The sequence below is a fragment of the Aspergillus thermomutatus genome (genome assembly GCF_002237265.1).
Source record: "Aspergillus thermomutatus strain HMR AF 39 chromosome Unknown NODE_254, whole genome shotgun sequence".
NCBI classification, from domain to species: Eukaryota; Fungi; Ascomycota; class Eurotiomycetes; order Eurotiales; family Aspergillaceae; genus Aspergillus; species Aspergillus thermomutatus.
The window spans coordinates 3,221-27,613 of record NW_020798304.1 but is presented as its reverse complement, the minus strand read 5'-3'; the positions used below and the strand labels follow the sequence as shown (position 1 = coordinate 27,613).

At 50.8% G+C, this 24,393-nt stretch overlaps 7 protein-coding genes across 7 annotated transcripts; 5 read left to right on the top strand and 2 right to left on the bottom strand.

Moving 5' to 3' along the window:
- Nucleotides 1-425: 425 nt before the first annotated feature.
- On the top strand, nucleotides 426-1,504 carry CWC24 (U2-type spliceosomal complex subunit CWC24; the record flags this gene model as incomplete). Its single annotated transcript, XM_026757296.1, has 2 exons — nucleotides 426-990; nucleotides 1,050-1,504. 2 exons carry the CDS (start codon nucleotides 426-428, stop codon nucleotides 1,502-1,504), a joined length of 1,020 nt encoding a protein of 339 aa, XP_026611068.1.
- A 1,935-nt stretch (nucleotides 1,505-3,439) lies between these two features.
- Nucleotides 3,440-4,488, top strand: CDV56_103373 (DUF3431 domain-containing protein; the record flags this gene model as incomplete). The annotated part of the gene is made up of 3 exons (XM_026756992.1): nucleotides 3,440-3,690; nucleotides 3,741-4,376; nucleotides 4,440-4,488. The coding sequence occupies 3 exons, from the start codon at nucleotides 3,440-3,442 to the stop codon at nucleotides 4,486-4,488; spliced, it is 936 nt and encodes a 311-aa protein (XP_026611067.1).
- A 274-nt stretch (nucleotides 4,489-4,762) lies between these two features.
- On the bottom strand, nucleotides 4,763-7,024 carry akuA (putative DSB repair complex subunit Ku70; the record flags this gene model as incomplete). Its single annotated transcript, XM_026756699.1, has 6 exons — nucleotides 4,763-4,870; nucleotides 4,929-5,156; nucleotides 5,232-5,335; nucleotides 5,389-6,235; nucleotides 6,294-6,905; nucleotides 6,959-7,024. 6 exons carry the CDS (start codon nucleotides 7,022-7,024, stop codon nucleotides 4,763-4,765), a joined length of 1,965 nt encoding a protein of 654 aa, XP_026611066.1.
- Nucleotides 7,025-7,527: 503 nt separating this feature from the next.
- CDV56_102518 (putative tetracycline-efflux transporter) lies at nucleotides 7,528-11,600 on the top strand (the record flags this gene model as incomplete). The annotated part of the gene is made up of 6 exons (XM_026756137.1): nucleotides 7,528-7,773; nucleotides 7,845-8,427; nucleotides 8,481-8,909; nucleotides 9,711-9,937; nucleotides 9,997-11,458; nucleotides 11,512-11,600. 6 exons carry the CDS (start codon nucleotides 7,528-7,530, stop codon nucleotides 11,598-11,600), a joined length of 3,036 nt encoding a protein of 1,011 aa, XP_026611065.1.
- A 538-nt stretch (nucleotides 11,601-12,138) lies between these two features.
- On the top strand, nucleotides 12,139-14,970 carry CDV56_102068 (pentatricopeptide repeat protein; the record flags this gene model as incomplete). The annotated part of the gene is made up of 1 exon (XM_026755687.1): nucleotides 12,139-14,970. One exon carries the CDS (start codon nucleotides 12,139-12,141, stop codon nucleotides 14,968-14,970), a length of 2,832 nt encoding a protein of 943 aa, XP_026611064.1.
- A 666-nt stretch (nucleotides 14,971-15,636) lies between these two features.
- On the top strand, nucleotides 15,637-17,159 carry erg1 (squalene monooxygenase erg1; the record flags this gene model as incomplete). The annotated part of the gene is made up of 2 exons (XM_026755381.1): nucleotides 15,637-16,813; nucleotides 16,891-17,159. The coding sequence occupies 2 exons, from the start codon at nucleotides 15,637-15,639 to the stop codon at nucleotides 17,157-17,159; spliced, it is 1,446 nt and encodes a 481-aa protein (XP_026611063.1).
- Nucleotides 17,160-18,590: 1,431 nt separating this feature from the next.
- On the bottom strand, nucleotides 18,591-22,021 carry CDV56_101057 (PAP/25A associated domain family; the record flags this gene model as incomplete). Its single annotated transcript, XM_026754676.1, has 4 exons — nucleotides 18,591-21,034; nucleotides 21,098-21,316; nucleotides 21,372-21,443; nucleotides 21,496-22,021. The coding sequence occupies 4 exons, from the start codon at nucleotides 22,019-22,021 to the stop codon at nucleotides 18,591-18,593; spliced, it is 3,261 nt and encodes a 1,086-aa protein (XP_026611062.1).
- Nucleotides 22,022-24,393: the final 2,372 nt, after the last annotated feature.

Sequence of the window (24,393 nt, the reverse complement as noted above, 5' to 3'; positions counted from 1 at the left end):
TGTTATCATTGCCGATGTCCAATAATCCAGGCGACTAAGCGCAAGGTTATGTCAAAGCCACAAAGGTACCATAGTTTATCTCTTTCACAATGGTAGATCTCTTGAATAGTGCGTCGTTGACTTGGTTGCTACCTAGTCAGTTGTCCATGTTTACGGTTCTACCCGAATTGCGCTGCCCAAAAAAACTACCTAAGGCTAAGGTACGGTACTCCCATATTCCCATGATCCATGGATCGCGTCCCAGGAACATGGACGGATGCCCAAGGCCTCCAGGCCATGTAGCAGTCATGTGATGTCATGTGACTAGCCTCGTCATGCACCACGTGACCTGGGTTAATGATGTGCTCTCCTCTTGCGTCTATACACGGCAGCTATTCTCCGCGCCACAGCACAATAATTCTGGCCAAGGAAATATTTGTTCCAAGATGGCGGAAGAAACTCAAGCTGCAGATGCTGTTCCTCAAATCTCCTTCAAGAAACGCACCAACAAGGCTAAAGCCAACTTCCGCAAGAAGCCCGATACGCCGCCACCTGCTTCAGATTCCGACTCTGATTTCACATCGTCTGATGACGAGGAAGGTCGCCGGATCAAACGACGGCGCAAGAACGCCGCAGTGACTGCCTCTTCGGCTACAGCTGGTCCGCGCCGCACTACAATCGAAGACCAACGCGCCACCGAAACAGGCGCTATTCCCTTGACCTCGAGTAACGATGCGACCAAGCACTCCAACTGGTATGACGAGGAGTTGAGTGAGAAGAACCTCTTAGGGACGACAAGAGATCGGCCGACGTCAAGCGCGCCATCAGCGCCCGACGGTACCTACAAGGGCGCCGCGAACTATTCGTCATTCATCCAGAAGAATCCCAATGCGCCTACAAAGCAGTTCGGTCCTATCAAAGCGCCTACCAACGTCCGTACGGTGACAGTCATGGACTTTGCGCCTGATGTATGTAAGGATTGGAAGCAGACTGGGTTCTGCGGTTTTGGAGGTATGTGTCTCTCTTTCTTCTTTTTCTGAATAGAACAGCTCTTACTAACCGTCGCACAGATTCCTGCAAATTTCTTCACGCTCGAGAAGACTACAAACAGGGCTGGGAGCTGGACCGAGAATGGGAGATTGGTACCAAAGGCAAGCAATTGAGTGGTCGGGTTGTCTCGAAACGAAGCGGCGATGCGAAGACTGCGGAAGATGATGAGGACGATGATGACGAAGAACTGCTCGAGAGCATCCCGTTTGCATGCATCATCTGCAAGAGCTCCTATAAGAATCCCATTATCACGAAATGCGGCCATTACTTTTGCGAGTCATGCGCCCTGCAGCGGTATCGAAAGAACCCCTCGTGTGCTGCATGCGGGGCAGGCACTGGTGGTGTGTTCAACGTCGCAAAAAAGCTGAATCACTTGCTTGACAAGAAGAGAGAGCGTGCGAGAAAACTACGAGAGCAAGCGATCGCAGAGGGTGAGGAGGTCAGCAGCGATGAGGAGGAGGATGGGGAGTCTTAATCCTCCTGGTGACCATTCATGAACGGCATGGCATTGTATCTAGTTGCGCTGGCCGCAAGGTACGGAGTACACAATGTATAAAACAAAGTGTGCACTGCTCTGGTTATATATTGTATAACGTCTCTTTGATCCCCAACAGAGCAGCAACCCAAATTTGACTTCTGTATATGTAGTGGATATGTTTCAAGTACTTTTTACCATGGAAAATACGTCTCAACTCTCAAGCCCTTTAAATAGCTACGGAATAAGCTTTCGCGCTTTTCTGAGTTCTTTAAGGTCCTTGAGCTTGTCCACATATAGTTATCTAGGCAGCACAATTGTTCTACCATGCGCAAGCTAGCCCTCCATGATAGGTCACTTCGTACATACTACTTCAATTTGATAATAATAGTCTAATATGGTATATTTCCAGCACAGTCTGAGACAGTGGTGCCATAAATACAATGCAGGTGACATGCTCCACTGAGGTTGCATTGTATCGAGGTCCAAAAACCTCAGATACAGCAAGGTCTACTAGAATGATAGTTGAAAGACAAAGAGTCATTGTGAAATGTCACGGCTCACACCCCACTGTTAGTTCTTATGTTCAGATTTTAGAAAAGAAAAAGAGAAAAAAGGAGGCCAAGGAAGAAGAGTAAGCGCGGCTTAAGACCAGGGCCTTTCATCCTTGCTCAAGACCCATCAAGACCTATGTCAAACACTTGTCTTCTTAACTAATTCGATCGTCACTACTGATTATCTATACACTCGATACTTCGTGAGTTGGTTCGTCCACAACATTGGTTGGAGAAATTGACAATGCTGATCAGCGGGATATCAACGCCCACAGCCTCACAACGTAAAAGCCATGCCATCATCGCCACACAGAAAGGGCGAAAGAACATCACACAAAGATGGAAATGAGCCACGGTTGCGGTGCCAGGCCTCGTACATACGCACTACGCATCGAAGCGATGGACAGGAAACCTCCACGAAACCTTGTCTGGGACAACGCCACGAGCAAACCTTGGTTCGTTTTCCAGATTCAATGTGGCTCTTGATGGCCTCAGAACCAGTCCGACATGCCCCCTCACGATGACAGACTGAGGTCACATTTCGCCCCTCAATGCGATCATGATGAGCATTGGTAATTGAACGAAGTGTCAGGGGCCCGCGAACAACCTTTGCAACAATAGTGCACTGAGCCGTCTGTGAGCGAGTCCCTTCCAAATTTCCACTTTGCGCTGTGACTGCTGTCGTGAGCGCCAAGCTTCCCCGCTAAAGACGCTAAATAACGGCAAAGACCCCTAGAATGGTGAACGAAGGACGCCGACTGGATGACCCCTGGGCCCTTGAGGGATTTTGTATGTTTAGGTTTGGACGAAGCTGTGGTTAGTGGCTTCTGGTTAGTGACTGCCTAACACTACTTCCTTACTACTGCTAACACAGACTTTAGTTAGTTAGTACGTAGTGGTGACTAACGCGTGGCCCAGCCAGTGGAGAAGAAGAACCATGCCCCTCAGAGTCAAGTCAAAATCCAATGCCAAAATGAACCCCCAGGGCCCCAACCCGGTGATTGAGAGGCGAATCAGCCTAACACTGATCGCCCCCAAATCCAATATGGACGGGTTCCTTCTTCGGGGGTGGCTGCTCTGGACTCTGAAGCTAGTACAAAGTTCACCCTTTTCGCTCCTGAGTTCTTCTTTTCTCTTCAGCTTCTGTTACCTCTGGTAGTTTGCGGTTGATATACTTCCCCAGCGGCCCTGCTCTCATCCGGCTGCTTTTACTTGACCCCATATTACTTTTAATATATCAGGCTGGTCCCTTACTCAATGGCTGAATTTGGGTATTGATCTTCACGGTGCCTTTGTTTGGATACACCCTATATGCTATAGTGGTTGGTATAGCGAATCATTCATATTGGAGAAAACCACCGTCACAATCACAACAGTCACAATGAAAAACAGTTCCCGAATCATATGCTGCGCAACTCTGCTGCTCCTAATACCGCTGTATCTTCTCAAGGTGCATCTGGAAGATTTCTGCGACCAGTACCGTGCTGGCACATACCTGGTCGACTGGGTCAAATCGCGATATTTCCCGCAGACCGTTCCAACCCTCCCTCATGGACGAACAAACGACAAAGTCATCGTCATGGCTAAGCTGGAAGAAGAGCACACGGAGTGGGTCGAGGAAGAACTGCCCGAGTACGTCGATCAAGTCCTGCACCAAACCGTCTACTAACTAACCCCGACAGCTGGCAGCGCGCAATCTACACCGTCAACCCCTCCAAAGCAACCACCACAGACCCTCACAAGCTCACCACCCCGCTGAACAAAGGCCACGAGTCCATGGCCTACCTCACCTACCTAATCGACCACTACGACGCCCTCCCCTCCACCATTGCCTTCCTCCACTCCCACCGCGCCGGCTTCCTCATGGCCTGGCACGTCGACGCCCCCCTCCACAACAACGTAGCAGCCATGCGCGCCCTCCAGCTCGACTTCGTCCAGCGCAACGGGTACGTCAACCTGCGCTGCAACTGGAACCCAGGCTGCAAGGCCAACCACCGCCTCAACCGCCACGTCACCGAGAACGTCTGGGCGGAGATCTTCGACGGAACGAGCACCCCGCCGCTTAACGCGACGACTTCGCCCGCCCAGGAAATGCCCGGGGGTGCAGCGCACCAGCAGAAGTTCCTGGCGAAACCAAAGGAAGTCGGCGCCGCGTGCTGTGCGCAGTTCGCCGTGTCGCGGGAGCAGGTCCTCCAGCGGCCGCGCGAAGATTATATCAGATTCCGGCAGTGGGTGATCGACACCGACAGGGACGATGCGACGAGTGGGCGCGTGATGGAGTTCCTGTGGCATGTGATTTTCGGCAAGGAGGCTGTATAGTAAGTGCTCTGACTATATTCCCTGATACCTGTGGGCGTGAGCGGACTCTGACTCTTTTGTAGTTGTCCCGACGAGGAGGTCTGCTATTGTCAGGTCTATGGGAAATGCTGATTTCGCAGTCTTGTTTTTGTTAGCCTGCGTGGTCCTTTTGCAATGGCGTTTATAGACGATGGTCATCTGAGATACCTGGACGCTTTTTACCCTGTACATATAGACACATTTTGTATTTTTGGTTGTAATCTGATATGTGTCCTCTTAGGACATCAGTATTGTGATGAACGTGAGTCGAAGGGATGATGCCTTTCTCCTGTCACCCAGGCTTATCATTACCCACTAACGAAGCAGAGCCTCTGAATCAACTCATCATAGCATTTATTCGAAACTCTCATTTAGACTCCATATACTCCTCGACTCGCTCAACGAGATCCGCTTTCTTCCCCGCTGTAGAGCGCCCATGAGCGGTCAGAAAATCCTTGAGAACCGCTACAGTAAGCTATATCACATATCACCCGTTAGCAACCTTCAGGCAGTCGGCACGCAAGCCATCTTACCTTCGAAAGACTTCCTTTCTCATAGTGATGCCGAACCTCGACTTCCACTCCTTCAGGTTTGCTCTCTGATTTGATCTTCTTTGACGGATGACTGGAAGCTTCATCGCCATCGGCGGCTCGGTCTTTGGTGCTCCGTTTCACCAAGGTGCTCTTTGGGCCTTGCGCTGCCGTTGCCGCGTACTGTTTTTCTAATTCATCGGCCCACGATAGAACATAATCCCCGGCACGCTGAGGCAGGTTAGCAATGCTCCGTAGCAGGAAGCGCGGAGACAAAGAGAAGAACCAAAACAAAAAGTAACCTACCTTGTCAATCTGGCGGTATTTCGGTATTGTTTTGTCTTCAGGCTTTTCGGGAAGGTCTTCATCTAGTGCAAGGGCCTGTAGAATGCGATAGTGCCATTGGAGCGCTGCAGGAAACAATCAGCATTACTCGTCAGTGAATGAAAAACTCCCAGCTCACATGGGTTTGGATATTTCTGCGGTTCGTATGATGCCTTGGGAAGCTGCAGCTGTTGGACAATCGTCCGCATCTGGTCGATCAGGGGCTCTGGCGCTACATTGAGTGTCGTTTCAGGATTCTGTCGAACATCGTCCGCGTATGGTAGAGGAATAATCCACATTCCAGGAGGAAATTTCTGAACGCCATTTTCGTCGACCTTCTCTTCACCCGCTATCATTGCGCCCAGCACTGGAGCCGCGTTTTTGCGGGGAATGAACCAGACAAGAGCTATCTTGTGATCCTTCAAGAGCTTCTGGTGCAAAGCAGAGAATACACGTGTCGAGCCCACGTAATCCTCCTCAGAAGGGTAGATGAAGAATGGGTGCTTGACGTTGGCCCAGAAAGGGAGAGCGGAGAGTGGCTTGAATCCAATGATACGGATCACTGGGTCACCGAAGTGTCTCAGGGCCTTTTGCTCCTCGGGAGTGAACGAGACCTGATCGTTACCAAATTTGTACGCTTTCCGTATCTCTGACTTTTCCACGGTGCGAGCGGTATCATCTGCGATCTGGGTAGTTACTCCTTTGACGATCTGAGGCTTCTCGCCGCCAAGCCAGACATAACAGCTGCGTGCAGGTGCCTGGCGTTTGAACAAGAGATATCCTGTCACGGAGATCTTGAAGTTCGGCCCAAGCTCCAGTGGCATGTTCGAGAAATGTGCTCGACGCGGGACCGACCGGGAATTTATGCTGGACAGGAGGCCGTTCAGCAGCGAGATCCCGTCTCCGGTGGCAGTCGACGCCTTTGAATCGTCTTTCAGGTACACAGGAGCCTCTGCATCGGTTGGCGAGGTTTTGTAGATGATATCCTGTACAATATGAGCCACAAAGTTACCTACCCTGGCAGTCAACACCGGCTAGTCTTACGTCATAGAACTTGGAGCTGTCGAACTCATGCTCAGGCCGAGAGATCGGAAACAGCTCAATGGTCACCCCTAGATCGTAAAGATCTTTCGCGCGGACGGTAGCAGCCGATCGCTGACTCTTATTATCCCCATGAGGGTTATCATTGTCTGTGACGATGAACAATCGCCGGGATAGAAAGTTGGGGGCTTTGGATGTGAATATCTGATTCGCACAGAAAAGTACATTGGCCATGGAGACCCGCTCTTTCGATGGCACGAGTATATCTCTTGCTTTCCCTTCGCCCTCTGCCAGAGCACGGAGTTCTTTCACCTCTCGCGCTGAAGGGACATCTAGATCCGTAAAAAGGTAGCAGTGAGGATATGATAGATCGCCACGGCTGTTCTCATCCTCGTCGTAAAATTTGGACGCCTGCGTCCCGTAGAGTAATACGCCGATCATGTCACGAGGATTGGATATGATGCGTTGCTGCATGAGGTGGTATGCACATTTCAAAGCCGCGGTGGTTGGTGATTCTTCCACTCTCTTCTTAGTGTCAGATGATGGACGCGAAGTCAACATTAAATCGCTGACTTCGATGGCGAAGAGAACGGCGTCCTTTACTGCTTTGTAGCCCTGCGAGAGATATTTAGTGCATAATGCCTTGACAATGGAGAGATTTCGCGTACAGTCTCATCGATTTCCTCCTCTTCTTCCACCGTTTCATCATCCCGGTATGGATTGTCATCAGCCATGTTGGTCCACTGTAATGTAATAATGGATGGATTTAAAGTTACAGTAGAAATGAAGAAGGGAAAAAGAGGTACGATTGAAAGCAAGAAGATATGGTTGGTATTTACATCACCTCCTTCTCTGCCTTGAGTGCCTACTGCTCTGCTGCCTGCGTGCCCGCCGCCTTCACAAGTGACGCGATTCCGTCAATGGAAGCAACGCGGGGAAACACGAACATCACGTGTTTGCACCAAGACTTGATGACCCCAAGTCATCACTGATTGGCCAAAACTTCCAGCTGCCGCGCTGCTCCGTCATCAACCACCTAGGTAAGGTAAGGTAGGTACCCAGGTTCTGGACTCTCCTGCTGCCGTTCACCGTGGATCTGGTTACAATTCTTCTTGCCACAACTCTTCAATTGAGTGGTCAAAATACTTTTCGGTGTACTTTGGTAGCCTCAGTATACTGTTGATAGACAGATCGACAGCGGCCGACTCTTTCAAATACATTATCATCGCACCTCACCATGGCTCTCCGCCGGCCATTAACGCTTTCTAGGCACATACTGAATGGAGCTTGTCCGGGCGTGCGATCAACTGTGTCTCGCACCGCTCTAACTTATGGGCAGGAGCAGAGGAAGGGCCTTGCGACAGCAGTTCCCCCGGTCACTCAAGATGCAACTGGGTCCAAGGGCCCCACGGCAATGGTTTTCCTCAACATGGGTGGGCCATCAAAGACTGACGAAGTAGAAGATTTCCTGAGCAGATTATTTGTACGCACCCCTCAATATGCCAAATACTACCACTCTACATGAGACTGACAATTACTGTCTTCGTATTCCAGGCCGATGGCGATCTGATTCCTCTCGGACGACTTCAATCGTACCTCGGTCCTCTCATCGCTAAGCGGAGAACCCCGAAGATCCAACGGCAATACTCTGATATTGGTGGAGGCTCGCCGATCAGGAAATGGTCCGAGTATCAGTGCGAGGAGATGTGCAAATTGCTGGACAAAATCAATCCCGAAACGGCTCCTCACAAGCCTTACGTCGCATTCCGGTACGCCGACCCTCTGACGGAGGAAATGTACACAAAGTTATTAGAAGATGGGTTCGGTAATGGAAGAGGAGGGCGCGCTGTTGCGTTCACACAGTATCCCCAGTATTCGTGCTCCACGACGGGTAGCTCGCTGAACGAGTTGTGGAAATGGAGAACGAGGCTGGAGGGCAAGCGTGCAGATGGCGACGTAGACTCCTCCGGTGCCATTCAGTGGAGTGTCATTGATCGGTGGCCAACGCACCCTGGGCTCGTGGAGGCTTTCGCCCGGAACATCGAGGACCAGCTGAAGACCTACCCGGAGGAGAAGCGAAACGGTGTCGTTCTCTTGTTCTCAGCCCACAGTCTGCCTATGAGTGTTGTCAACCGAGGTGAGGCTCATTCTTACCGGTAAACAAAACCTTCTCGCTAACGCATCTCCTAGGTGACCCATACCCTGCTGAAGTCGCTGCAACCGTCCATGCTGTCATGCAGAGATTGAATTTCAGCAACCCCTACCGACTGTGCTGGCAGTCCCAGGTGGGACCATCTGCTTGGCTTGGAGCACAGACTAGCGATACGGTCGAAAACTATGTCAAGCGTGGACATACCGATATCATTCTAGTCCCCATTGCCTTCACCAGCGATCATATTGAAACTCTATACGAGTTGGATCTGGAAGTGATCAAGGAAGCAAACTCCCCGGGTGTCAAGAGAGCCGAGAGTTTGAATGGCAATCCCATCTTCATCCAGGCCCTAGCAGACATTGCCCAAGAGCACCTCCGTACGGGAGAGAAGTGCTCATTACAGATGACTCTGCGCTGTCAAGGCTGTAAGAGCGAACGATGCCTGGAGCAGAAGAAATTCTTTGCTGGTGAGCAAGTTTCTTCTCTTGTAATTTAGATTATTTCTACCGTGGCTGTTCCCAGCCGTTGTATACAATATTTGGGGCCATTTTCCTCAGGGCGTTACGTTGTACTGTCATGCGAGATGATTTATTTGCGGGGCGCAGCGAAGCAACCTATAATTGAAAAGTTCGATCATATAATCTCATTGCGTTGTTGGGTCTTCAATGTTTGACCTCTATCAAGATGATATGAATGATATGGACGGAGCATTTCATAGCTAAGTCTCCAGTTAATCAACCTCGACAGTTACTTTGTCATCATTCACAAGTCGCACAAGTGCAACAACAAATCATGATTTGGCCGGCGAGTGGGCGTACCTTATCGAAAAATCGACCCGGATTAATGCAACGGCTCAAATCTCAAAATCCGATAAGAATGACCTCGTAGCGTTGCTTGTGGATTTACTTGGTCGGTCGGGATCGGGCTGACGCAGAGCCCAACGGCCGCAAAGTCACTCCAGCTCCGGTTTCCCAGTTCTCGTGTAGAATTGGTAATCATGAGTTCATTGACTGCCATGTTGCGCCCACTTCGGTCCGCCAGCTATCTCCATGATCATCCTGATTCCCTTCATTCTTGGCCATCCCCTCGCTTGATCCTTACATTCTTTCGTCCCAGGGCTGAGAGCCATCCGTACTCCATATAATTCACAATCTGCGGAGTATTGTTCTCATCACCGCTATCAAGTGTATCGCGAATGTAGATTTCACACTCATATCACCTCGGGACCCAGGGAGACTCCTCGCTTTTATTAAACTCCTTATCGCTAGCAATGGAGAGCGAGGAAGCGTTTGAGGCTGATACACAGCTGCAGGCCAGAGCTGTCTCGTCAAATACTGGTGTTCGAACCAGTTCAAGTGATAGTATCAAGGACACAGTCCGATTGCATGTCCACGAAAGTACACCCTTACTATTAGGCCACGGGAATGCAGAAGGCTCGGAGCAGAACACAGCTGGCCAGAGGGCCGGTTGCTGGGAATTCTTCAGACGGCCTCATGTGCGTTGTGACAATGTTCACGATTCAAACCCATCCACCGTGTTCTGATCTCTTTCTAGGTCTTTTGGTTGTTTCCGTTTCTGCTTCTCTACATGTTAGGGTTTGCCGGCGTTGCCGTCCCCAAGATCAATCTGGTCCTTTCTCTTGTTTGCAGGGACTATCTTGCCAAGAAGGCTTCGCAGGATCCTAACTTTACGTATCTGCCTGTTATCATTGGAGAAGACAACCCTCAGTGCCAGGTGCCCGAGGTGCAATCTCTCGTGGCTCGATTCCAGCTCTACCTCAATCTGATAGCAGGAATCCTATCCGCATTGGTCAGTCCGCGACTCGGTCATATGTCAGACCGTTATGGCAGGACAAAGTTGATCGCACTGAGCTCGCTTGGGGCTGTGCTTGGTGAAACACTCACAGTCCTCGTAGCAGCCAGACCAGAGCAATATTCCATCAACCTCCTCCTAGTAGGCGCTCTACTGGACGGCATTGGGGGCTCTTTTACCACGGTATTGGCCCTTGCTACCTCTTATGCTTCCGATTGTACTGCCGCAGAAAAACGTAGCGTGGCGTTTGGGTATCTCCATGGTGCTCTCTTCATCGGATTGGCGTCTGGACCACTCATTGCAGCGATCGTTATGAAGAGGACCGGAGAGATGATACACATTTTCGCTGCGGGCCTGGCATTCCATGCGCTCTTCTTCATCATGGTTCTGCTTGTCATTCCAGAATCGCTGTCAAAGGAGCAACAGAACGCTGCGAGAGAGAAACACCGGATGAGGTTGACTCAAAAGGGAACTGCTGGCTGGTTTTCTTCTACTTGGTTTCAACATCTAAACCCAAAGAACCTCATCACACCACTCTCGATTTTGTGTCCACCGGTTGGACGCCCCAGCTCTCTTTTTCCTAACCGCAAGGGCGCAAGCCCTGCCCTGCGAAGAAACATTCTACTTCTTGCTGCCATTGATACAGTCGTATTTGCTGTTGCCTTTGGCACCGCCCAGATTGTGATCATCTATGCTGAATTCATGTTTGGATGGGGAAACGTCGAATCCAGCATCTTCATCTCGGCCGTCAGCACTGTCCGCGTCATCGTTCTTTTCTTGGTGCATCCTATTGTCACACGCATCTTCCACAAGCGCACCGCCGGACAGCGCGCTATTCCCGGCTCCAATAAGGTGGAGCTTGTTGTTATACAGATATCCATCCTTTTCGATCTTCTTGGCTATGTGGGATATGCACTAGTACGAAGCAGCGCGCTTATGACTCTTTCGGGCATCGTTGCCGCTCTAGGAAGCCTAGGTACTCCTACGCTGCAATCATCGCTGACCAAACACGTGCCTCGTGATCGAGTCGGGCAAATACTCGGTGCTAAAGGTCTCTTACATGCTCTGGCTCGAGTGATCGCGCCTACTTTATGCAATCTCGTCTATAGCCTGACAGTGGGCAAATATACCCAAACAGTCTTCGTTTCTCTCGCAGCTGTGTTTGTATTGGCGCTCTGCAGTAGCTTCTATATAACGCCAAATGGTTCGGCATTATTCCCTTCCACCGAGTACTTACGGAATGCTAACGCTATGCAGTATCCATTGACGAGTCTCGGCCAAGCAGTCCTCGACTTGAGGCGAATGAAGACGGGGATGGAGACGAGGACACTCTCTTACAGTCTTAGCATCATATACAAGGCGGAATCAGTGATTGACCATGTGCTGTCATGTGTACGTTTTTGGTTCGGCGTACGGAGTACCTTCAGTAGCAATTTCTGAATATCTAGAACATTTCATACTGTCCGCGATAAAGCCATAGGAGCTGGGTGCGATGGTATCTCTACACTGTACAAATAAGGGACACTTTGTGAATTTGTTTGTCCAAAATTCAGTTATACAGATTTAAATACAGCACATAGCTAGGTACCGATGCTGATAGTTGTCGTATGATCCTGGCTGGATCCGGAGAGCGATCGGAGGACTACGGCATGCAACAAAGCCCTCAAGTGCAACGCATGCAAACTTTCCGCTGGAGCCCAGAAAAAGTCCACCGAAACTGCCCCGTTGAAGCTCCCAACTCAATTGTGCCCATTGGCGTCCCTCTCCTGTTTTTCGGGCATTGTCCCCATTTCTTGAGCTTTATCCAGATTTACTATTCATATCAATGCTTCATAGGTGATACCCATAGAACCCGCCGCCTGCGGTGCAACAGGTTCTACCACCATGATCTCCAAGCCAACCAACAGCCCCCCGGCTGTCCCCTCTCGAAACACTCTCCGGGTTCTGCGCAGATTGGCCCTTGCCGGCTCAACCGTGGGTAGTTTTTGCACGGTCGCAGCCATCACCTACGATGTTCATCGCCGAGTCCGAGTCGCCGAGCGCATTGTCGAGAATAAACGGGCCCTGCAGACCTCCGCGCCCAACTACGATGCCACGTCTGCCGCGAAAAGGCTCGCCCGTATGATGGAAGCAGCGGAAGCGGGCGAGTTCATGGGGCTGGCGTCGTTGAAGGAGGCAGACAGAAAGATACGAGAAGGGCAGGCTACGCAGGATGATGACGTGGTAGCTTTGCAGCATGAGGGCATTCGACGTCCAGGCATGGGGCTGGAGGATCCGCGGGTTGCAGTCCAGGCAGAGTCTTACTTGGAAACTGCACGTTCGCAACTTGTCGATGCGCTTACATCACGGCCGAATCTTGAGAGTGGTTTGGGTCGAAGAGATTTTGTTCCTCCAGGGCAGGTCCGGGTTGTGGACGCCATGGAGCGGACGAAGAATGCCATCGAGCTAAATCATGCAAGCTCGTCGGTTGAAGTCTCCGATGCGTTAATAGAGAGTGAGGCATCGCAGAGTGAAGAGCAGATTCTCGTCCCGACACGGATGCAGGAACTGCTCGACCGCGGTCGTCCCATTGAGGCGGCCCAGTTCTTCCTGGAGGCACATTCCTCCTCGTTGAATGGTATATCTTCGGACAGGAAGGAGATGGCTGTGAAAGTATTCTTCGTCAACTGCAAAGAGGACAATGTGTTTATCGCTAGAAGCGTGTTTGAGCGGCTCGAAGAGGTAGATAAGATCACACCTGAGATGTGGAAGACTTTGATGTTGGCTTTGGCGAAGAAGGGTTGCATTGAATCAGTTGCAACCGTTTATACGCGGTACATGCACAAGTTCCCTTGCCCTCCGGAGATGGTGGACGTTGTGCTTCGGAGTCTGCTTGAATCCCACCGACTCACCACTGCGAAATGGTTTCTCTTGCGGAATCTACAACATGACCGTGATTGTGGCTTGTGCGGAGCCTACCTCTCCGGTCTTTGGAGGAAGACAAGAAGCATCGAGTTGTTGAACGGGCAGTTAAAGAAGATTTTGACAGTTCTTCCAAAGTTCGAAAAACAGCCCAGCGACAAACTGTTCAACCCGGTGATCAAGGCATATGTTGAATTCGGACGAGTTGCCGACGCCGAAGCTCTGGTTCATGATATGACGACTATATATGGGCTACCTCTTCGTTGCCGAACACAGGGCCTACTGGTGTACGCCAAGGCTCTGAACTGCGACTGGGAGGGAGTCGACGCGGGATTGCAAGAGATGCACAGGCTCAAGCTTACGAGACGCCGGCGCGACTTTCTTCCAATTTTTGATCGAATATTTCTCGAGTACTGGGTCTCACATTCGGGGATTGAGATTCGCAATTTTGTCTTCCGATACCTCGATAAATATGACATAGTCCCCGACCGAGTGCTGTACAAGCATATCCTGGAGGCCTTTGTAGAGAAAGGGGACAAGGACATGATTGCGGAATTTACAAGTATGGCGAAGCAACGATCGTGGGACATCCCCATCAACGAGCAGCAATTTCTGGAGATATTACGGTCTCGTCGCCTCGCATTGGAAGGAGCACCAGTGGGGTTCTGGCAAATGCTGCAGGCAGCGCGTGTGAAGTACGGGCAGAGCTCCACGTCTCAACGTATTATGGGCTTCGACCAACAGTCATTCCCTTTGCCGGAAGTTAACAGCATGCCATATACACAAAATCCGTTATCGTGGTACCAGAGAACGATGCAAGAGACGACACCGTCGAGACCTGTCGACCAATATCAGAAACTCCATAAGCAGATGGCACATTATTTGCACGTTGGAAAGCTGAAGGAAGCGTTGAAGTGTTTCCAAAATGCTAAGAATGCCCGGTTCCAGATGAGGCAGCTTCACGTTGAGATGGCGGTCATTGCAACTTTGCTCGAGCACGGTCTTAGTGCAGCGCGTACTCTCATCGAGACTGAATGGCGGAGTATCCGTCACCTTGTCCGCTTCTCCCCCATCTTCTTCCGTCAAGTCATGGCGGTCGATGAGGATGCAACTGGCCACATAGTCCAGATGGCAGTCCTCCGCTTCTACCAGCTTTGTTGGTCTACGAAGAACATGAAGGTCAAGCACCACCTTACCGTTGCGACAAGCCGACGCTTGATCTCCCAGCATAAGCCGGAAATGGCCCTGGAGCTTCTGACGGCCGTGTACATGTCCCGCTACAGATTTGCAGCGACCTTTGACGGGGTGTGCATGAAGATGTTCGCCCGCGCCTTCGCCGCGACAAACAACATTCCCGGCTTACGGTGGTGTATTCTTACTGCTTTATCACGCGATAGCGCGCTCAGTCGTGATTTTGTGGTCGAAGTCCGCCGAATCTTGGGCACTCTAAGTCCACCTTCTACGGTGGGTGCCGTCGCCGGCCCCGTCACCCCTGAGCAGTTGGACTATCTTCATTATATCGCCGATCTGCTCGAGGAGAAGAATGAGGGGTGCTCTCCGATATGGGAACTCAAACATGATGCTACACTGAAGCAGTCATCGAGACAACAGTTGAAGCAACCTCTTGACGCGAGACGTCTTTTCAATCAGTCCGATGTCCGCGAGACGGTCAAGGGATGGGACGAAGAATACGAATTGGAGGCAGTGCTGGGTAAGATTGACAATGACCCGAAATCGATTGCTGCTCGATGGAACGAGAGTCGTCGTTTACATCAGAAGAGACGGGTTTTGGACGATCCGTCTGATGCCATCTAGGGGGTTTGAATGCAAGCCCTGGCCGAGCCTAGACCTATCTTCGCCCTTAATGGATCATGCGATAGGCACCTTAGCCACTGTATATATACTCTTGACACTCTGTACTTTACGCTAATTGTACGGTTTATTACTACTATTACTACTCATCGAAATTAGAATCGAGATGATGAGATTAAAATCAAAGATCAAGGATATCGCTGAATCCCTTACTCCTTTTGCAGGCAACAATGTTGGCCAACCACTTGGGTATGGTGGCCAATCATAAGATGGAGACAAATGACACAGGTATTCATCGGGATCGATCAGATCAGATCAGATCAGAAGAGAAGATGCTCTTTTCCGTTCCCGTTCCAGTCAGTCCTTTGTTGATTCTCAGCGATCATACGGTGTTCCTGGACTCCTCACCAATAAGAATCCGGCACAGCGAAGAGCAAAGTGGAAAAGAAAACTTTCACATGTCACGCCACTCTTGGCCCCTTTCCAGCAAAACACTAAGAGGTCAGTATCGTTCTTTTTCTATCTCCGACACCCCGTCCTCTTCATTACTTGCTTACTCTACTACGTACTGAATTGTCGTCTCTCAGAGGGGAAAATAAAAATATGCACCGTGCTTCTCACCAATTTCCTCGATTCCATCGATTCTGCTGACCGAATTCCCTCCCCACCATGGCCACCGCTCTTACCAACGGCCATGCTACCAAATCTCCCTCCTTAGATGCGGCCGAAGCCCGCCGACTCAAACACAACCATGCCGATCTCGTGATTATAGGCGCAGGGATTCTAGGCTGCGCGCTCGCAGTCGCTTTAGGACGACAGGGACGGAGCGTCATTCTCCTGGAAGCCTCGTTGAAAGAGCCCGATCGCATCGTGGGGGAGTTGTTACAGCCCGGCGGTGTCCAGGCTTTGGAGCAGCTTGGTCTCCGCGATTGTCTGGAGGGCATCGACTCGATCCCGGTGGAGGGGTATTATGTCTCATATTTCAAGGATGTCGTGGCGATTCCCTACCCGAAGCCCACGCCCACGTCGCCGGCGCCGGAGGGCCGCTGCTTTCACCACGGCCGGTTTGTGATGAAGCTGCGCGAGGCCGCCATGGCATGTCCCAATGTCAGTGTTGTCGAGACCAAGGCGACGGACCTGGTCACTTGCTCGCACACCCAGCAGGTTCTCGGTGTCGAATGCACGTCCAAGGATAACGTCCGGGCCTGCTACTTTGGCCACCTCACCGTCATCGCTGATGGCTACGCCTCCAAATTCCGCAAACAACATCACCCGCATACCCCCAAGGTTCGCTCGAGGTTCTGGGGCCTCGAGCTGATCGATACGAAACTGCCGAAGCCTTACTACGGTCATGTTTTGCTGAGCGATAATGCCCCGATCCTCCTGTACCAGATCGGAACCCACGAGACCCGCATCCTCGTCGATATTCCCGAAAACCTCCCATCAGCGTCCGTCAAGAATGGTGGTGTGAAGAATCACATGCGAAACGTCGTCCTCCCTTCACTACCAGAATCCGTCCAGCCAGCCTTCCTCGCCGCCTTGGAACAAGGCCAGCTGCGATCCATGCCGAATTCCTTCCTCCCCGCCTCCGCGAGCAAAACTCCGGGCCTGGTGATCCTCGGTGATGCCCTCAACATGCGGCACCCATTGACGGGAGGTGGAATGACAGTCGCCTTCAGCGACGTGGTGACGCTGCGCGATCTCCTGAGCCCAGAGAAGGTCCCCAATCTGGGCGACACAAAGCGAGTCCTGAAGCAACTCTCCGCATTCCACTGGGAGAGAAAGAAGTCGGCCTCCGTGATCAACATCCTCGCACAAGCGCTATACTCTCTGTTCTCCGCTGACGGTGCGTTCATCTCCCCCAATCCTTCCTCGCTCACTCACCTCTGAACTGAAGCCCAACTACTAACATCCCACCAACAGACCAATACCTCCGAGCCCTCCAACGCGGTTGCTTCCGTTACTTCCAACTCGGACTTATCGAAGGCCCCGCTGGCCTCCTCGGCGGCCTCATCAAAAAGCCCTCCGTCCTCTTCATCCACTTCTTCTCCGTCGCCCTCGTCTCCCTCTGGGTCCTTGTCCGCGAATACCCACCCTACCTCTTCCCCATCGCCCTCGTCAAATGCATCATGACCTTCTGGACCGCCTGCGTCGTCATCTTCCCGTACATGCTAATTGAAGCTTTCTGCTGAGCTACACGTTTGATATCATGATGAGTTGACGTTCGCGGGATTCTGTATGTCGTGACACCCGCGCCTTCTGTGTGTTTGTTTCTGCTATTGTTCTTCCTTCTTACCCATGTTTTTATCTATGTCGATAAGAGTTTCTAATTCTGTTCGCTTTCGTCCATCTTATGTAATTACCTATTTCCCCCATGTCCTCATACTTCTTTCTTGTGCTTGACTCTCCGACAATCCCCTTTCTGGCTTGCGTGTTCTGCTACTTCTGACGAGGATATTCCTCAAAAGGCTATTAGTACTCTCTGTGTGGACGTCCCGTGTATACAGTTCTAGAAAAGAAGAGCTATAGAACCAAGGCCACTGGCCGATCAACCTTCATTGATCTGCTTTCTATACAATTTCCAAATTTCTACATTTGATTCATTGTCCATCCTGACTGGCATGATATCTAACACACACCACCGCAAATTCTTTCAAAAACAAGAAACGCAATCAGAAAAAGTGTACACTGACCCACTCGCCTGGCTCCCTGCTATGATGGTATAGACGATCATGATGATAATGCCGATTGGAAAGCAACCACGAAAACCAAGCCGACCACAGTTTAAACAGGCAAAACAAAATGAAAGGAAAAACAAGGTAACCAGACTCTTCACTGGCTCTTTGTATCGGCAAAGCTCATTCAATCCACTGTATGAATGTTTTTTGTTGGTCGTAATATTTGCTGTATGTCCCTGTTCTCTTTTTGATAAGCGTAAATAGAAACAGAAGACGAGGAAAGGAAAATGCATAGCCCGCATGCAAGGTGAACGGACACTGAACCGCAGAGACAACTAAAAGGCACAAATGACAATCCGAGGGAGATATGGTCAACCCCAAGGGACATGGCCAAGGTTAGAAACGTCAACATGTCGAAGAATCAAATGCAACAAACAGACGCAGATGTCGTATGCAAGTATGCAAATCCCGCAAGCAATCCACGGATAGACTTTCAAGACTGCCAAAAGCCGCAGTCTGACCTTGTAAACGCCGACGTGTGAACGGGAAAAGAGAAGACGAGCGCAAACTCAAAACAAAAGGAAGGCGAAGCACATATACCTCCCAGGTCAGTTGAGCTGGACCAGACCGCAAAGAAGACAACGTCGAGGATTACCGCCTCTTTTATACAGAATTGACAGAGCTTCCCCCGAAAATGCAAAACCCAGCAGCAATTTTGCTCTAATCGACGAGTCAAACATCTCGGAACTCCTTCATAGGTGCTGTACAGGTGTCGGATTGTGATGATAACCGCTCGGTGATGGGTCAATTAGAGATGGCGCGCAGAAAGAACGCCGCAGTCCACGTCGACTCAGCCCGACCTGAGCTCATAACATCAGTGTGAATAGGAGTTGATAAACTTCGAAGCAAAAGCGCGATGCAAGCAACGAGAACATTTTGCCTTTCTCATCCGCCTTTCCTCAACGACTCGTCTGCAGGCAGTGGCTCAGCACCCGCATGAAAGCCCGATCGGGGCTCCATTGACTTGGCACTCTTTTTCTGCTTTTTCTTGGTTGTCTGCCATCCATTGCTTCCATGATTGCTGACTGAATCATGAGTCGGCACATTGATACCATTTGGCTTTCGAGGCATGTGCCGTTCCTTGCTATCCCCTGGTCCAGAAGAGATGTTGTGTGGACCGTCATGACGGTTTTTAGGCTTCGTCTTGTGGATAACGGCATTCAATTTGTCAGAGGAGTCCGCGTTATTCGAGCGACGTTTGCCAATCGCTGAGGGGGGAGCCGATTCTGCTGCCAGCGACATTCCCGACGAAGGCAATCCTCTTTCTAGCCCAGATTGCTTAGAGCGAGAGGCTTCTTGATCTGATATCTCAAGACGCGACTGAACGCCTTTGAACCTTTCTGGGCTAGACCTGGGCGAGGCGTCGGTGAGTTTCTCTCCATTAGAAACATGGAGATTTTGCAACCTGCTTGAGAGTAGACCAGGCTTCCCGTGGTGCCCGTTTACCCAGACGTCAGTTGCATTTCCTGACTTGGGCGTGTCAATCGCCTGCCTGGTAAAGCACACTGGTTGATCGATCTCAACTGAGCTATTGTCCTGATAGTCCTGGGAAAACGAGTCGGAGATGCTGGCAGGGGTGTCCGTGTTGCGATCGTCAGAAGTAGAAGTACAGTGGCTCATAGTGGCATACTGATCATAAGCCTCCCCGGAAACCGAAGTGCGCTGCTCGCTCAAAGGCACCGAGCCGTCGACTATCAGAGGACCGCTCCGGTCGTGAGAGGCCACTGGTCGAGGAGTCGCTCTCTGATATGATGACACGGAATTGGCAGAGGGCGCAGCACTGCTCTCAGGGGGCGAACCAAAGGCCTCACTGGTAGGTATTGTCGACATGTATTCCTGCGGGGCTCCCACAAACGGCAGAATGCTGCCATTCTGAAGTGCCAGACCTACTGGGGCTGACAAGGGCGATAGCATGGCATTCTGATGATACATTTGCAATTGCGGAGAAGTGGCCAAATAGTACCCCATGTACTCAGACGGTCGGTTTTCATCCAGATACGCTGTACGGGACACAGTGGGAAGACTGCTGGGCATGAAGGCATTCTCGTCTTCGCTCTGGTTCCCCTCCGGGGGAGATACAGAATTGTTGCGCTGTTTTGGGAGATGAGAATTGTCGACAGGCTGAGAGACGGAATACAATGGAGCAAAGCTTTGCAGAGCCGGGGAGTTCACCGGCCGCGCCGGCTGCGAGTGTGCCCTGAGTGATCGACCAGGAGAGCCATTCGCTATGGACTGGCGACGCGGTGTACGTCGGAGCTCGGGGAGGGCAGTTGCGGCAGAGGGCGACGGAGGATTCGTGCTACTTCCTTGTACGGGACTGACGGCGACCGGAAGATAGGTGGAACTGTTGTATGCGTGCGGACGTAAATTCGCGCTGGGAGGTGGATGAGTCCCGGATCTAGACCGAGAACCATCATCAACACCCGACTCAGGCTGCGGCTGTTGCTGCTGAGGAATGGGGAACTGTATAAACGGCTGGCGGATGAGCACAGGAGGGGGCCTTCCGGTGAGCAGCGCCTGGTTTTGCAGTTGCAATCGCAATTCCTGCTCCTGTGCTTGCAGAATCTGGATTTGCTGGTAAAGGTGGTCGTGCAACAGGTACTGTGCGTGCTGCGCCTGTAGAGATAGTTCTGTGGCACTCATGCCGGGATTCGGCTGCCGGAAACTGTTGGGCTTGTTCAGTGTATTCGATGAACGGCGGCCTCCGGAATGACCCCCGCGTGTGTACTGATTCGAATGACGCCCTCCACGACCACCTCCACGGCCGCCCCGGGAAGGATGTGGCGGAGCTGTCAGGGTAGGTCGTGGTTGAGGAGGCGGTCGCTCCCATGATCGCTCTTCCTCAGGCGGGTATTCATACTGCTCACAGCAATCCTCAAGGTTGCCCTCTGATACTGCCTTGAAAGCCCTACGCAACTCCATATGAACGCCTCGGAATGACGTGTCATCTGCTGTATTGCCCAGATTCCTCGACGTGTTGAATGGCTCTTCGACGCAGAGACGATTGTTCTGGAGAAGGTGCCACCCCTTCTCCTCTTTCGATATCAACTTGCCTTCCCGCACAGATATCACGTACTTCTCATAGTCGAGCTCATGGCCATAATACCTGAAGAATTGGAAGAGCAGTTCTCCGAGCGTCTGCTTGTTTTTTCGCCCGTACCCCACGAGTGAGCTAAGATCATCGTCGAATGAGCAAACTAGGCCATCTGTTGTCACTCGTTTCTTATGAGGTCGTGCCTGGAGACTCGGGAGCACGGGGGGTTCCCGTGTTTGCAGGAAATTGATAATCAGACAGATCCAGGTATAAGAACTTAATGTGCCTCCAAGCCCTACAGCGGAATTGTCACCACGGAATGTCACGAGGATACCTGCTTAGACGGGTCAAAACTTACCTGCATCATTAAGAATCCTCCGTTTTGTCCAGTGTTTGATGATCATGGCCAAAGGCCGAACACGCTCGTCGATTTCCACGTAAGTTCGCACCATGCGCGTATTTTCCAACGCTAAAGTGTTGTTGACATTCATGTCACACGCAAGACGCAGCTCCGGATCCCAGATCTTCACGATTGGGACTTTCGCATGGGAAACACAGACGACCCGTTCCATTCCATCTGCAAGGCATCGTCAGTGAATGGTAGCGACGAAGGTCAACCTAGATCCCCTTACGTTTTGCGAGAACTTCAGCGAGCAGACACACGTGTTCCAGCTCTTTATATGTCGTTGTTATACAGATGTCCACTGCTACGAGTCAGCCTCCAAGAATTTCCGACTGTACACCATGACCACTCACCGTCTGAATCGCTTGAGCAGAGCTTATTCCCAGACGACCCAAAGACATGAACCTTGATATCCCGGCCTGGCCACTGATCATTGAAGAGTTTCTCCAACTTTCGGACCAGCTGACGGCGTCTATCATCGCTCTCCGCCGACGGTAATAATCGATCGTATACCTCCAACATATCCTGAGTCAGTCTCTTCTCGTCCTCTGCTTCAAGCCGCTCTTTGAGGCCTTCCTTTTCCTCCGGTAACAGATCAGCACCTATTGTATAAGGCATCCTCCGTCGGAAGAAGGCCATTGCTGTTTCATATTTACAGCCTGTGAACGGCTTCCGTAACGACGGGGGGAAGTGTATCGACTCGGAATGGGTCGAGCGTGGCGAAGTGCTTTCGTGAGGGGGAGAAGGCGTCCTCGAGTGGAACGAAAGATTGCGCGCATGTTGATATGGGGTGGAAGGAAGGGAATTCGACTGTTGTGAGGTTAGGGGAGGACGAGAATTGGCCTCTGTCGAGGTATCGGTGGACAAGTTCCACGGCATGGTGTAAGGTTTTCCCAACGCTATCGGAGACTTTCCACCTGTGGTCGAAGAGAATTTAGCATTCTCATAGGTATCTGAGATCATATAGATACTACTCCAACGTCGTCGAGCAACGTTGGCTCCAAAAGTCGATTTGAAGGAGCCGTTGTTGTCAAAATGGACGCCTAGTGTGCGAACCTCGTCCCACAACTCCGGACCGATTCAACTTCGAGCCGACTTTGCAACCAGAAAGCAAATCCACGCAGCGAGTAATATACGATTGTTGATAATTCCCAATGACGAGCCGTCTTGACAGATGGCACACGAATCTATGACGAAGGCGAATAGCCCAGGGGCGAAACAGAAGGGCTCAACGCGGAGACCGACTGGCGAGATGGGTCAGCAAAATTGGATTTTTCGCTGCGCTACCGACGAGCGACGAACAATGCGTATCCGATGGTGACGATATAACTCCTAGCAAAAATTTTCCAAGCAGACGATAAGCTGAATTCAACAGAATGCGAATGGGAGCGAACGAGTTGGTCTTCCTTTGCGGTCGAGAATGTCGGGGCTCGACGACTGCTCATCGATCGTCTAAATAGATAGAGGAGCTTTTTTAAGGGGAGAGCGAACCACGCTTAACCAGGAAGTACGCGCTCTCCAAATGACCACACAACTTAGAACAAAGAAATATTGTACAGAAGAAAGCGAAATCCTCTTGGTATCAAGTAAAGGACCAGCCTGAAGGTTTTTTTTTTTTTTTGTTCCTGATCGGGGTACTGCGGGTTTCACACACGTTGCTGAGGATTCGACGGCGAAAGGCAGCGCGCGGAGGGGGAATGAGGTGGTGAGCCTGAGCCAGGGGGCATTCAACTCAGCGTTCGGCGGTAAGTCAAGGCCAGTGGCACAGCCGACGGGGGACCATGTGGGTGTCAATAGATTCCACCAATTCCAGGTGAAGAGAACAGTCCAAGAAAGCAATCTCCAGAAGAGAAATATGAAGAAGAAATGAGAGGAAACTGGAGACAGAATAAAGAGAAATATCAGGCGTTTCAGAAAGAAAGGGAAAACGGAACGTGGTGCTGTAGTAGAGGGGGAACGCTTGTCTCTGTTTGGATTCAGTCCCAAATAGATGGATGACGGGTTTCCCTCAATTCTGTTAAGGAGTATATGGATCCTATTGTTTCTTCTCTGATTGTGGCAGGTGCATCGGAGTGTCTGGGAGATCGAAGAGTCTTGAAGAATAATGAGGCAGGTAGTGAACCAGCTCTTGCTTCAATGGATGTTTTGTTATTATTGTTTCCCTGTATTATTGAGCCCACATCACACCTCTGCCTGAGGCAGTTAATTGCTCCCACAACATCAAGGGTCATTAGATGTTCAGTGCATAGGAAGAGTAAATCAACCTATTTTCTCATGTCTAGACTTGAAGTTTCTGTCTGAAGGTTATTATATCATATAAGGTGCTCTTAAATCTACTTCAGAATTTCCACTTCACGAAAAACACCAGTCTGGAGATATCACAGATGTGCTGCCCCTCAATTTCACTGCTATGAATAAGTTATCAATCAATAAGTTGGTCATGGTGTGACTTATTATTCACAATTCCCTCGCTGACTTTGATCTTGTTCTTTGTTTACGTTGGAGACAAGATCTAGGCTGGTTCAAGTTTCCCACTGGGCCACTATCAATAATGATACCGGGCTACTTTTCATTATTGATCATCCCTCTCCTTTCTGCCCCGCGATTCTCGGACCTCAATACGGAGTAAAGACTAGCCACAATCCTCGAGGGCCTGTCTCGGCCCCTGCTCCGAATGTGTCCAGGGTGCTGGCACGTGTTACCATTGCTCTACCTTAGGGGCTTTGGTCATGACCATCAACGACAAACGTCAACGGAAAGACGGTGATGTACTCATCCTCTACAGTCGCGTCCAGCCATCCTCTCTTTTGCCTTGCATCGTACATGAGGAATGTTCGAATCATCTTCTTCTTGTCCTTGAATTGTCCTTTCAATGTCCGATTGAGCGGATAATGATCCCGCCGGGGCAAATTTGCGATATATCACATAGGACTCCATAGAAAGCATTGGCGCTCTAGACAGTGTATCTCGGGTCCTGTCTGTATCTTCATCAGCTTCCATTCAAACGCTGCAAAACTGTCGACAACTCCCATCGAACCATGGCGGAAGGACGGAGTTAACCCGATTCAGCAAGCGAGTCCAAATGCGGGAGCATGACTTGGGCGAAGACAAAGGAGGCTTTGAAGCCACTGAAACCGATCCGATATTTAGCTTGAGTGCTGGCGGCTGCCTTTATGTATATTCCAATGTGGCCTAGATATCGACCATGAAGAATTGTTGGAGAAGGTTACGTGGAAGAGAGAAAGGTATAG